Raw genomic sequence first — 14,148 nt, forward strand, 5'->3', positions numbered from 1 at the left:
TCAGAGCCAGGGGCCCAACCTTTCTTGGCTCACTGCTCCATGTGGAAATGCATTACATTATTCACTTGTGACCATATTAACAACAATCTCAATATACGTCTGGGCTCCTCAGGGCTGTCACAACTCCTTGTGATGATTAAAAGTAGTAATATATTCGTAGCTGTTAATTATGGTATTATGGTAATTATTTCTCTGAGCTTTTCTGTTGCTCAGGGTGTTCTCACCTCCCACCAAACCCATCTCTGGGCTGAGCCCTGGGGCAGGGGCGGTGCCTTGGGGGGGGCAGGATGGGGCTGAGTCCTGGGTCAAGGACGATGCCTTGGAGGGGGCAGGATGGGGCTGAGTCCTGGGTCAAGGGCGATGCCTTGGAGGGGGCAGGATGGGGCTGAGTCCTGGGTCAAGGGCGATGCCTTGGAGGGGGCAGGATGAGGCTGAGCCCTGGGTCAAGGGCGATGCCTTGGAGGGGGCAGGATGGGCCTGAGTCCTGGATCAAGGGCGATGCCTTGGAGGGGGCAGGATGGGGCTGAGTCCTGGGTCAAGGGCGATGCCTTGGGGGGGGCAGGATGGGGCTGAGTCCTGGGTCAAGGGCGATGCCTGGTGGGGAGAGAAGATGTGAATGAACAGAGGACGTGTCGGGGAGGAGGGAGCGGGTGGGGCTCAGCCCCGAGGTAACGGTGTGCCCGGGACGGAGGGGACAGGACAAGGCTGATCCCGGGGCAAAGGTGATGCCCGGGTGGCCGGGATGGGGCTGAGTCCCTGGGTCAAGGACCACGCCCGGGCCGGGGGGGAGGGTAATGGGGCTGATCCCGGGGCAGGGGCGATGCCCGGGGCGGGGGGGCGGGACGGAGCCGAGCCCGGGGCAGGGGCAGACGCAGCACCCGCAGCCCGGGGCCGACCCCCGCAGCCCGGCGGAGCCCGGTGTCCCACCCGGGTGGGTCGGGGCGGCGGTGACTCAGCCGAGAGAGGCGGGCGAGGAGGAGGAGGAGGCGGTGGAGGAGGAGGAGCAGCAGGAGCCGCTGCAGCCGCCGCAGAGCCGCTCACCTGCCCCGCTCCGGCCGCGCCATGGCCCGCCGGGTCGCCGCCGTCCTCCTGCTCCTCGCCCTCGGCTGCCTCCTGGGCATCCTCCTGCTCTGCCTCGGCTCCGGGGACGCGCGGGGCCCGCCGGGCTTCAAGGTGAGCGGGGCCGGCACCGGGGGCACCGGGCACGGAGGGGACAGCGGGCACCGGGAGGACCTGGGCTACCAGGGGCTGGGGGAGCTGCAGTGGGCACCCCGATCTGTGGGATGCCCGGTGCGGGAGAGGCTACGGCATCCAGGGGATCCCCAGCGTCACAGGAGGTCACCGGGGCTTGGGGGTCCCCGAGCTGCGGGGTGGGGGTCGCAGGGAGCAGCCCACGCCGGGCTGCGCAGGAACGGGGCTGCCCCTGGCACCAGGCCGGCAGCGAGCCCCCCCGGCTGCGGGGACACCCGGCCGCCCATCCCCGGCATCTCAGACCTGTGCTTTGAGAGAGGAATCTTTTGGACACACTGAAAAATAGCTCTGGCATGTCTGGATGCAGCCCCCCAAACCAGAGCAGCTGTGTCAGCATCTGCTGCCGCGGCTCTGTCTGGGGACAGGGCATCCCTGCGCACCCCAGCATCGCCTGGTGTTCCTGGGCTCCAGCTGCATCGCCTGAGCCAGCGCTGCCAGACAAGAAATGCACTTCCCTATGAAAACGAGCTGCTTTTTTTTCTTTTTCATTGTAAATTCAGATACTGAAAGAAGTTCCAGACCAATTTCTCGTTGGCTGAGTCCCTCAGTTGACTCTTTTGCAGCCCAAGTCTTTTGTTTTAAAAAGGTCTTTTTTTTTTTGGTGACAGACCGAACTATTCTGTGGGGAGCAGGCTCTTGTCCTGGAAAATGGTTCATCCAAACCCCCCTTTTTGTCATCCCAAGCAATTTGCTTGGAAACTTTCTGAGCCAGCCTGCATGCCAGATGTGTTGCCTTCTCTCCGGGTTTGTCAGATGTAATGAAGATTAGGTTGAGAAAACGAGCTGGCTTAGCCAAGATGATACGTGCTGCTGTTAGTATAACTAACTTTTAACTCTTTCCTTGTGACACCTTTCTTTGCCACCCACTGCCACATGCAGTGCCCATAGCTGGTTTCAAAACAGATTTTGTCTCTTCGGACATGGGGGAATTAAACGGATCAGTGCTGAGAGCCCAATGTGCAGCACCTGGGCCAGCCTGGGAAGCCTTTTCTCCTCCTGGTTCCAAGCTGGAGCTTTGCTTTTAAGCCAGATGCATTACCAGAAATCTAATTTTTGAGCTTTTTTGTGCTTTTTCTCTCTCTGGGTGGTAGCACCTTCCAGGCTGCAGGCAGCGCTGCGGTTTGGGACTGAGCATCCATGAACACTCATGTGGGTCCTGGCCCTGTTCTGCCTGAGGCTGTGCTGCCTGGCCTGCGGACTGGGGGTCTTCCTCCATTCCTAGATGTGCCAAGTGCATGTGAGGTGCAGCACGGTGCGTGCAGTGAGGCGCTGCCCGCTGGAGCTCGGCACCAGTGTCATGGCGGTGCCCGTTCTTGTGGGGCTGGCGCCAGGCAGGCACCGAGGGGTTTGCATTTGCACAAAGACTATTTTGGGGATGCAAAGCTTTGTCTTAGTCTAACTCAGCTCAAAATGTGCAGACCAATTTAGAGGAGGTTGCTCCTGCTGTGGGGGACCCCGGGCACATCCTCCCCACCCGCCTGGGCAAGACATGGTCCTTGCTGGCTCAGTCCATGTTAGCAGCAGCTGCTGAGTTCACTGCTGAGCTGTGGCTCTACGGCTTTCCTTTCCAGCTCCTTTGCTTGGAATATAGCCCTAAAAATACCCCAGATTATTTATCCTGCTGCCAGAGGGACTGATCCCGGGAGCACAGTGTTCCCCTTCCCTCGTGGGTCCGCAGCAGGGCTTACGGCACTGCCGCCTGACGGCTTGGAGCTGTTGCCTTCTTTTGACAACCCTTTTTTTCCTTCTTTTGGCAAATCTCTTCACTGGCCATTACAAAGCCTGCCGGGCTCTTCCCCCGCCAGCCGTCCCAGGGGAGCTGCGGCTCCCGCGGCGAGAAGGAAACCCGTCGTAACCCACTGCAGACCTCGGGGCCCCACAGGTCTCACTGCCCTTGAGGGAGGTGGGATGTTGTGGGGCCGGGCTGAGTCCCCGCTGCACCGTGGGGCTAACCGGAGAGCCTGTGGGGCCCTGGAGGCCCAGGCATGGCCATGGAGCATGGTCCCAGGCTACAGTGAGTTTGGCAGTTCTCAGGGCAGTCCCCCTCCGCCTCCTCCCCTGGGGTGTGGGACGTTTCTGGGCAGAGCTATGCACTCATCAGGAGACCTGAGCCCTACTCTTTGCTGCCTTTGGGGACATCCCTGCCCTCTGCGTCCCCTCTGCATGGGCTTCTGGACTGAGCAGCCCTGGCTTGGGCTGGGCTGAGCGATGCTGCAGTGGGGCAGAGCCTGCAGGGCCACGGGTGACCCAGGAGGCAGCAGGGCCGGGGGTGGCACAGGGACACTGTCCTGGTGCAGGGCCACACTGGGGACCCCTGTGGCATCACCAGGGTCTGGTCAGGGGGTCCTGTTGTTAGAGAAATCCATCATCCCTGTGCCACCAGGAGATGCTGGGGTTGGGGACTGTCCCACGGGCTGGGGCCACGGCCACAAACATGAGTGAGGCCCCGCCAAGCCCTGGGGTGCCGGCAGGGGGCTGGGGAGGATGAGAGGGATGCCGGGAGCCAAGTGCCGGCACGGGAGCATGCCAGGGCATCCTTGTGTCCCTCCAACACTCATTTCCAGCCTGCTCATTGGCAGGCTCAGGACACCTGGGCTGGAGGAGCTGAGGGCAGTGCTTATGCTGCAAATCACTAACGAGGTGGGCTTTCAGCTGGGTTTCTCCCTCCTGGGGCTTCCTGTCTGCAGGGCCCCTGCAGACAACCTGCCTGTGCTCCCCGCGTGGCTGTGAGCCCACAGCTCGGCCACGGCTTGAGGCTGCACAGCAGCTTGCTCTGCGCTGGGTGATGCAGTGGCTCTGATGCTCGGGCACAGGGACTGGGACAGGAGCTGGGACAGGGGCTGGCACCATTGCAGCCACCCTGTGGGTGACTCCATCCCCGATTCCCACGCGGGTGCTGGAGGCATGTGCGTACCCCTGGCTCTGGAGGAGGGGATGGCATCTGTCCTTCATCCCTGGGGACCCTTTTGGCCGTCCAGGTCTGCCTTGGCCCCTTCGTGCGCACATGCCTGTGCACGTGGCTTCCACCCCTGCTCACTGCCACCAGTGCTGCTGGGGTGGATGGCTCCTCCGTGGGGACAGGCTGGGGTGCAAAACCCTGCAACCCCCCGGAGCGGGGCAGAGGGGACTGGTGCGAGGCCGCGGCGACTCCTCTCATGCCGGAGCAGCTAGGGAGTGAGCCATGGTGTCAGCGGCTGGCTGGGCGCCGGGCACTCCCTGCAGCTGGCAGCGCCCACTGCGCTGCAGCAGTTCGTGTTGCTGCACGTCATTACCTCGGTGGGGCTTGAGTGCTGCTGCCTCCAGTGCTGGGGCTGGGCCACTGCTGGTCCCGGGGGTCCCATGAACTGTCCCTTGCCCACGAGTCCTGGGGCTGCTGCCCATCTTTGCTGCCCTGCACCTGGGAGCGATGGGCTCTGCCCACCCAGACACCGGGATCTGAGAGGAGACACCCCTACTCCCACCCGCAGGCATTGGCAGCAAAGGGGACTGGGATGTGCCTGGATTGGGCAGCTGGTTCTGCAACCTGCCCTGGCAGTGTCCCTGTCACCCCAAACATGATACCTCCCCACGGGGCTTGCCTGGGTGTAGGATCGGTGCCACCTCTTGCTGCCAGCTGCCCTGCGCAGGTGGCAGAGCCGCAGCTGCAGCCACGTGTGCTCCGATTCCCTGGGCCTGAGCAGACAGCGTGACACCCACACGCATGTCCGCATGGGCGCACATTCGCATGCATGCCCACGCACACCCACACATGCACACCCACCTAAATGCATGTATGCACCGACACACATGTACCCATGTGCACACAAGCACGTTGGCGCACCCGTGCACACCCACGTGTATGCACCCCCACACACACGCACCTCCACACCTAAATTTGCACACACATGCATATGTCCATTCACACGCAGCCCCACGTGCACACCTGCAGGCATGCACACCACATGCATGCATGCACATCCATGCACATGTGTACCTACCTGTGTGCACTCCCACACACGTGCAACCCCCCCTACGTGTGCAACCCCACGCGTGCACCCCCGTGCCAGCTCTCCGTGGGGCTGGAAGCAGGGCCCAGCCTTGCCAGCCCTGGCAAAGGCAGGAGGAAATCCCCTGAACCAGGTTTCCCCTGAAGGGGCTTCCCCCGCCCACCCTGCTCCGGCCGTGTGTCCAAGCTCACGTGGCCACATCCGATCCTGCCACGGGGTCGGTCCGGCATCCCCAGTGCTGCTTCTCCTGGGCTGTGCCCACTCCTGGTGTGTGGCACCGGGTGTCCCCGGTGCTGCGGGTCATCCTCGCTGCCTCCTGCTCCAGCATTTCTTAGCCCCTGCCACCCCGTAGGTATCCCCATCTCCAGCCTCGTCCCCCTCCGTGGGCTGCAGCCCCCCCATGTCATCCTGGGGCTGGAAACTGCTCCCGGGGTCCTGGCTGTGCTCAGCTTTGGGTTTGGGGAAGACCTGTCGATGCTTTCCCTTTGGGGACAGTGTTGTCACCCTGCTAATGCTAATGTCACTCCAGGTGGTATCTAGGTGGCGCGGAGGTGGTGTGGTGCCCTGCGAGGACACCAGGGACATCTGCATGGTGGCCGCAGGGTGCGTGGGCACACATGTGGCAGAGGTGGGCAGGGGGATCTGCTGGGGTTGGACCCTCCCCAGGGACCCTTCGCGGGGATGCCAGCAGCCACTCCCAAGGGCTGGACATGCCGGGAGGACCATAGGGTGGAGGCCGGTGGTGACATGCCAGCGGGTGTCCCTTGGGACAGGCAGCTTCGCTGGGGCAGACTCAGCATCCTTTATTGCTTGTGCTTGTGCCTGGTGGTTGATTGCCTGTTCGGGGGTGCAGTGGGTGCCCACGGGGCCCCGGGGCGAGTGGCGAGGCAGAGGGTGCTATGGCAAGGAGGGACTGGGGGGACACTCAGTGCCAGGGGGTGCATAGCCCATGGCATGCTGGGCAGCGGACGGGGCTGAGAGGTCCCCTGAGGCTGCCCGGGGCACTGAGCCTGAGCACCCAGCCCAGAAATGGCCCAGACTGGGGGTCCTGCTCCCCAGCTTTGTGCTTTGGAGCAGCAGCTGAGGGGCGTAGGTTGTCAGAGCCCCCCTCCTCCTCTCTGCAGTGTTCAGCATCGCCGGGAGCTGCTCCCCCACACCAGTGCCATGGCACACTGGCCCCAGTCAGGCTGCAGAGGGGGATTCTCCGCTGGCTCGTAGCTTTTGGCCCAGGGCATGTGGCAAGCTGCTGCCAGTTAACAGTAGCTGTGGGAGGCTGGGGGGGGGGCCACCTATTGGAAATGGTTCCCTGGGGGAACACGGGGTACCGCTGGTGTGGGGCCATGGGTTCACGTGGGAATGGGGGTTGCCTCTAAGCGGGGACCCCAGGCATCCCTGCCTGTGCCCTGACACTTTATTTCTGCTGCCTGAGCTGGCCAAAACCCAGCCCTGCAGCCACCCAAGCTGGAGCCCGCTCACGGCTGGCGGGGACAGGAATGGGGATGGGGACGGGGATGGGGTGGCTCCCGGGTGCTGGGCAGGGAGAGGAGCTGCCTGCCTCAGCCCAGGGGCTCCACCCGGGTCTGGGCAGGGCAGGCAGCAGACGGAGCCTTTGTACAAGCCAGGTTTAAGCCTTAAGTGGTTTCACCCCAGAGACGCTCAGCTGCTTTCCCCCCCACCAGACTCGCAGCCTCCTCTCTGGCAGCGAAGCAGCTCCGGCGAGGGCACGGGTGGGGCCAGCGCAGGCAGCCCCAAGCCCATGGGTGGCAGGGGGTGAGGCAGAGGGGTCCGACCAGGGGGGTGAAGGGGCAGCCCCTCCCTGGGAGCTGGGTAACCTTGTTTGGCAGGAGGGAGCGAGGTTATTTATAGCCGGAGAATGGCCGAGCCATACAAGGGCAGGAGGGACGAGGTGCCTGGCTGCCCTTCTTTGGCAAGCTGCATCCCCGAGGGGCCGCTCCCAGGTGTCCCTCCCCCCACACTGGCCCCAGGGACCCCCTGGCATGGCTCAGCATGGATGCCCGCTGGCCAGGAGCAATGCTGCAGGGAGATGGGAGCAAGCAGCAGGGGAAGAGCCTCCCGGTCTGTGCTCAAGGAGGCAAGGGGGGTCCCCATGCCCAAAAAGCCAGAGTCCCTGTGCTGCGCCAAGCGGCACCCTGGGGCGGCCGGTGTCTCCGGCTGGGGACAGCGCTCACTCCCAGCCGCATCCTGGGGAGGGCCCCGTGCAGGCAGGTGTGGGCAAGTCCATGCCCATTTTGGGCTGAGCAGTGCTCGCCTCTGCCAGGCGACGCTCCTGAAGCTGCCAGGCAGGGCACTGCCAGGGCAGGATCGGCCGGGCACGGTGGATCATTGAGCCCCAGTGCCTTCCCTCGGGATGGCCTGGGGCAGCCGGGGGGTCTCCTGCCTCCGGGCCTGACTCGCTGCCTCCCCCCCTGCAGTATGGCATCGTGCTGGACGCCGGGTCCTCCCACACGGCCATGTTCATCTACAAGTGGCCTGCAGACAAGGAGAACGACACCGGGGTGGTCAGCGAGCACAGCATGTGTGATGTGGAGGGTAAGGGCTGTCCCAGTCCCCGGGGCCCGTGGCTGGTGGCAGGGTCTGCCATGTCCCCTGCGGGCAGGGCACCATGATGGTGTGAATGCCCCTGCCATGCCCAGCTGCCTCCCTGTGTATTCACCAGTGCAGTGAGGTGTTACGAGGGGTCCAGCTCTGTTCCCAAAGCCTCCCCCATCTCGCCCCAAGGCTTGCAGCTGTGCATGCCTGTGGTTTATCTTTTCCTGGCATGCATTGAACCGCCAGGAAAAAGTTCAGCTCCCTGCCTAGCCCAGCGAGGAGCAAGGGATGGTTTTCCACGCTCCATTTAAGTAACCTTTCCCATTTAAGTAACCTTTCCCAGGCTGTCAGCCAGTGGGGGCTGCAGCGTGGCTGGACTCTGGATGGCTCCATGCCCACAGAAACCTGCAGCACCTGCCTTTTGAACAGCCTGGGAAGGGCAAAGCTGCCCACCGAGCATCTTCCCACCGAACATCATCCCACCACGCAGGGAGCAATGCTGTTTCCTCTCCGCAGGTCCTGGCATCTCCAGCTACAGCTCCAACCCTCCAGCTGCTGGGACAAGCTTGGTGCACTGCCTGAACCAGGCTGTGAGAGATGTGCCCAAGGAGAAGCATGCGGGCACCCCGCTCTACCTGGGCGCCACGGCCGGCATGCGCCTGCTCAAGTGAGTGCTTGCTCTGGCCGTGTCAGCTGCCTGGCCTCAGATGCTGCCTGGGGGGCCCTGCCATGCCACCCTGCTGTCTTGCCACCCATGGCAGGGGTGGAGATGGTGAAGGACAGCTGTGATGTCTCATCTTTCCCAGGCGAAGCTCCCAACCCTCCCAGCTGCCCAGCTCCATGTCCCTTGCAGAGGTGCTCCTGCCTTTCAGAGCAGGAGATGCTCTGCAGGGCACAGCCGGTACATCCCAGCACCAGGATAACCCACCCAGTCTTTTTGGCTAGCCAGGAGGAAAGTCCCCCTGCACCCATTGCCAACCTGATGGGATGCAGTGAGAATAATTATCCCCCCTGAAAACCACAGAGAGGAGGGAGTCATGCCTGCCTCGGCTAGCCATGGGGTATGGCTCAGGAGGAGGGAGCACACCTCCATCCCTGCTGCCTGCCTCCTTCTCTGGCAGACACAAGGGGAATTAGCTGGGTTTTTTTGGGGGACATCCCTACAGGTACCCAGCCGAGGACCCACCTGCCTCCTGCCCTGCGTGCCACGGTGGGGCCGAGCCCCGAGGGCTGCGTGGGCAGCGGGGGCTCTGCTCGCGGCACCCCAGCGCAGCCCTGCCACTCTGCCCTCTTGCCTGGCCCGCAGCATCGCGAACCTGCAGGCTTCGGATGCTGTCCTCAGCGCCGTGGCGGCCACACTGAAGTCGTACCCCTTCGATTTCCGGGGGGCAAAGATCCTGTCGGGGGAAGAGGAAGGGGTCTTCGGCTGGGTCACCGCAAACTACCTCCTGGAGAACTTCATCAAGGTGGGCAGGGGAGCGCGGTGCCCGCTGGGGACGGCGGTGGTGGCCAGGCTGTCCTGCAGCTCATCACATCCTTATCCCTGCTCTTGTCTTCCTTGCTCAGCGTGGGTGGCTCGGGGAATGGATCCAGCCCCAGAAGAAGACCCTGGGGGCCATGGACTTTGGGGGCGCTTCCACACAGATCACCTTTGAAACCAGGGACACGATTGAAGACCCCAGAAATGAAGTGATGCTGAAGCTGTATGGCCGGGCGTACAAAGTGTACACTCACAGCTTCCTCTGCTACGGAAGGGACCAAGTCCTCAAGAGGCTGCTCTCAAAGCTCCTCCAGGTACCAGCATCTGCTCCACAGGGATGCTGGCTGTCGTCATCCCACGGTTGCCCCCTCACCCTGGTGTTTATACAGGGGTGTTCCCAACCCTGGCTCTAGGACAGCCCCGCGGGGCCAGCTGTGCATCTTTCTCAGCCAACTCTTGGGTTTTGCCCCTGGCCCTCTCCCATGGTCCCAGGGCTTCCTCCCACCCTCTCCATAAGGTGTTGCACCCCTCGACCAGAGTCAAGATGTCCTGAGTCATCTCAAGACGCTTGTGGCAACTGCCAGCTCTGCGTCCTGCTGCCCAAGCTCCTCTGCATCTCCCCGGCAGGGAAACGGAGGCAGGCAGGCAGCAGTGCCAGGGCTGTCGCGCAGCACTGGGGGAGCCGGGGCTATGGCACGGCTCGCTCGTCCCATGTGTCTCTTCTCCGGCAGGCTGAGAGCTACCAAGCAACTGTCCCCCATCCCTGCTGGCCCACGGGCTATCACAAGAGCCTGTTGCTGAGCAGCGTCTACGACAGCCCCTGCACGGAGAAGGAGAGGCCCAGCCTTGCCCTCAACACCACCATCACTGTGGTTGGCACTGGGAACGGGAGCCTCTGCGCTCTGCACGTCAGCAAGCTCTTCGACTTCACTACCTGCTCCTTCTCCCGCTGCTCCTTCGACGGCATTTTCCAGCCGGAGGTTTCGGGAAATTTCATCGTAAGTCCTGGCATGGAGCAGGTGGTGGCCTGGCTGCTGGGTGGGCAGGTGTCCCCAGCACCCCGGCATCACGTGGTGGCAAAGCCAGACACCCAGGTCTGCAAGGGCAGTTGCTTGTGCCCACCACACTGGTCAGAGTGGTTGTTCGTGGTGAGAGGGTTTGCTCCCAGCCCATCCCACAGCTGCCTCCTTTCCTCCGTCAGGCCTTCTCTGCCTTCTTCTACACGGTTGACTTCATCCAGACAGTGATGGGGAGACCTGTGCACTTGCCCGGTGACCTGAAGGATGCTGCCAAGACCATTTGTGCCACTAGCTGGAGCGAGGTGGGCTCCTCGGGCATGGCGGGGAGGGGAGGGCTGCTTCATGTGGGGCATCATCTGGGCTCTGAGAGCAGCCCTTGGAGGGGGCTGGGTGTCCTGGCACCCATGGTGTAGGGGGAGGGTGGGTGACAGCTCCCACATGGGACCAGGAGAGGCTCAGGTGAGTATGGGCAGCGCCTTGGCCACCCAGAGCTTCAGGCCACAGAAACAAAGCCTGGACCCTGCTGGCTTTACCCCTTTTCTTTGTCCCTCGATGCATCCCACCCAGCTGCTCCGGAAAGCCCCCAATCTGGAGAAGAGGCTGTCGGATTACTGCGCTGTCAGCACGTTCATTTATTTGCTCACCACCAAAGGCTACAACTTCAACAATCATTCCTTCCCCAACATCGCCTTCCAGAAGAAGGTGGGTAACACCAGAGCCCATACCCATCCCATGGTATCTGTTTGGAGTTAGGCCAAAAAGATCTACTGGAGACATGGTCCCACACCAAGAAAAAGCCAAGCAATGTGAGGGAAGATCTCGAGGAACAGGGGCAGGGTGGGACTTCCAGGTTTGGGGTAGATCTTCTGGGAGATGGAAAAAAAATGAGCTGAGCTGACTATAGAGTGGTCATGGAGTCAGGTCCTCCAGTCCTTCCTTGGCCCTCAAGGCACCAGCCATCTAAAACAACTCTGTTCAGGCTTGTTGGGAAGTTGTCTCAGAGCAGGATCCCACCTTTGCCAAGTGCCCTCACCTGCACAAGCCATGGGATGGGCAGCAAGATCAAGACTGGCCTGAGTGGACGAGATCCTGCTCCCACTGGATGAGCCCAGCTCAGCACAGGATGGTCACTGCTTTGTCCCTGGGCTGGCTGGACCCATGGGCGAGCAAGGGCTCAGGGTGCTGTGGACTTCCCCACACTCCTCTCCTCCATTGGGCTGACACTGAGGCGGTCCCTGGAAGGTCTCTTGAGGCCCATGGAGCTGTGTTGACTGGGGTAGTGACCATGCCCTGCTGTTTCCACAGGCAGGAGAAACCTCCATTGGCTGGGCCCTGGGCTACATGTTGAACCTCACCAACATGATCCCAGCAGAGAAGCCCTCTTCCCACAAAAGCATGTTGTACAACTACTGGGTCATCCTCATCCTGCTCTTTGTGGTCACCACGCTGACATCTCTGGTGACCGCCGTCTGTCTGCTCCGGCGCAGCAAGTCCAGCGCAATCTAACAGCAGAGACAGGGTGGGCCTTGCCTGCAGGACCCAGCACCATCCTTCCTGCTGGAGTCTCCGTGGCCTGAACACTTGGGATGCGGCAAGTGCTCGGAGATGTCCTCCTCCAATACCTGACACCTGCCCCAGAAGGAAAGCTGTCCCTTTTTGCCCTCCCCTTGTTTTCGAGCTGCAGAAAATGGGGGGACAGAAGAGGACTGCTGGCCCTGCAGGAGAATGGCTTAAGGGTTTCCCAGTGCTACTCAGGGATGGACCCTGGAGCAGGGTCAGGATTTGGATGTTCAGACCTGGGACATCTTTCTGCCACAAGACCTGGGCTGGACTGGGCCAGTAAGTCCAGACAACAGCACGATTTATTCTCATGTGCGTGGGGTGGGTGGGGAGTATTACTTACGCTAGTCCTTACAGCTGACCTCTCTAGCCTGTCCCTGGAGCATCAGCGCTGCCTCCCAGGGGGCTCTGGGCATCACCCAGAGTCCATGCTGTCTTTCTGGCCGGTGCACAAACCCCACTGACCTTCCTGAGGGCCAGATCTTGGCCTGGACTTCCACCAGCCTCAGCACAGGGGCTTTGGGTAGAGGCTTAGCAACAACCAGACATGGAGAGCAGGCAGCTTCCCAGGTTCCGCTTCAGCAACCAGACGCGGCGCCTTCCCCATTCCTGTGGTTCCTAAGCCAGACCCGCCTTTGCCACTGCCAGAGCCTCCTCCGTCCCCCCTGGCAATGGCACAAAAAGCCCCCATGGCTCCCTGGTGCCTGGCTGTGCCAGCGCAGAGGTGATGGGCTCGCTGCGGGAGTGGGGCTTTGTGCTGCTTTAGGATTTGAGCCCCGCATCGCCCCACGCCAGGCAGCTGGGAGGATGCGCCTTCATTTCCAATTGAGTAAGAACAGGGACATGCAAACATGCAGAAGGTTTGGTTTTGTTTGGTTTGGTTTTTTATAATCAGAAATAAATCTTTGTAACCAGTCTTATGGCTCTGTGGCTCTTGATCAGCAACAGGCTGATCAGCCTGGCTGTCCCGCAGGGGTAGAGCCACTTATGGAGTCTACTCAGACACAGACGCAGGTCAGGCTCTGCCTGAAGGTCTCAATCCCCTGCAGCCTGCCCAGTGCTGAGACACCATCATGGCTTTGTATGCTCTACCAGCCTGGAGAACCCCCCCCCGAGATGGACCAAGGTGGGCTTGGAACCTCACTCCAGACTCAGGCCCACCTGGAGGTGGAAGAATTTCAACCAGCCTTGGTTGTAAAGTTGAGGTTTCCCAAGCGCTAGAGATCCAGTCACCCCAAAGGCGTGAGCAGGCAGTGCTCAAGCTGACTCTGCCCCACGCATTCACCGCTGCGCTCACAGCCACAGCCTCCACGCAAGGAAAACGTAGGGGACTGGGTCTGGTACCCAAGCAGGGCATGAGAGCAGCCCACAGGCTTGGCAATTTGTTCGTGCAGTTGCTGGCAGCTCAGAGCCGCCACGGCGTGCATCCAGCCGCCGGGCAGCTGTGCAGGGCCAGTCCTGATTCTTCAAGTCCGTCTGGAAAGAGCCTCCTGCCCCACCATGTTCCTCCGCACACCCCAGGAGAGGAGCGGCTTTAGCGAGAGTTGCAGTTTCTCGCTGCCCTCCTTGCTCTTGCAGGCAGCGCGAGCTCCGCTCCCCGGTCTGGCCGAGCTCCCAGTATGCTGTGCTTGGCTTAACCCGTCCATTCCCCGCAGCCACTTTGCTTTTAGCTGTTCTGGTGGCTGCTCCCCATCTCTCTACACAGGCCAAGAGTGATGCCAGTTCAGATGATGTTCTGAGCCCCCAAACCCAGTTTCCTCCCTGGGCCCCTCATCTCCCCAGCATAGGGACTCCATCCCATGGTGAGGCTTGGGGACTGTCTCCAGCTCTGACACAGAAGGAAGCATTTCTCGTCTATGAAGCTGAAACGCTGCTGCTCTGCTCTAAGAAACCAGCTAGCTTCCAGAACCCAGGCTGGGTTTCCCCTTCAAAGAAATTCAGCTGCAACTGAATCAGAGCTGGACATCCACCAAGAGCAGCCGGTTTGCCCTAGTCATGACTTGGAGTTTGCTCTTAGGAAAAACTTAAGTAAAAGAGGCTTCTTAATATTCCCACGTGCCTCTCTGGATGCGTGGGATTCAAGACAGTACCATTCCTTTGCCGGCTGGTTACGGATCTGGATGGAGAGTCTGGGAGTAGCCGGGTGACATGCCCCAGGAGCAAGGCAGGCACCGCACAGAGGGGCTCTGGGCACGCATGCACCCCCTTTGCGGGGGCAGAGAGGACACCCCCAGAGGCCATGCAGCTGCAGGGCTCAGCTCAGCCCCATTCAGGCAGGCAAGAAAAGCTTTGCTGCTACGGG

At 61.6% G+C, this 14,148-nt stretch overlaps 1 protein-coding gene across 1 annotated transcript; it reads left to right on the forward strand.

The window, feature by feature from the left end:
• Positions 1-861: 861 nt before the first annotated feature.
• Positions 862-12,762, forward strand: ENTPD2 (ectonucleoside triphosphate diphosphohydrolase 2). Its single transcript, XM_075170160.1, has 9 exons — positions 862-1,173; positions 7,670-7,787; positions 8,304-8,454; positions 9,094-9,253; positions 9,354-9,581; positions 9,999-10,265; positions 10,469-10,588; positions 10,854-10,988; positions 11,592-12,762. Exons 1-9 carry the CDS (start codon positions 1,063-1,065, stop codon positions 11,790-11,792), a joined length of 1,491 nt encoding a protein of 496 aa, XP_075026261.1. The 5' UTR covers positions 862-1,062; the 3' UTR covers positions 11,793-12,762.
• The last annotated feature ends 1,386 nt before the right edge of the window (positions 12,763-14,148 follow it).

Source organism: Calonectris borealis, chromosome 21, assembly GCF_964195595.1.
Source record: "Calonectris borealis chromosome 21, bCalBor7.hap1.2, whole genome shotgun sequence".
In the NCBI taxonomy this organism is placed as follows: Eukaryota; Metazoa; Chordata; class Aves; order Procellariiformes; family Procellariidae; genus Calonectris; species Calonectris borealis.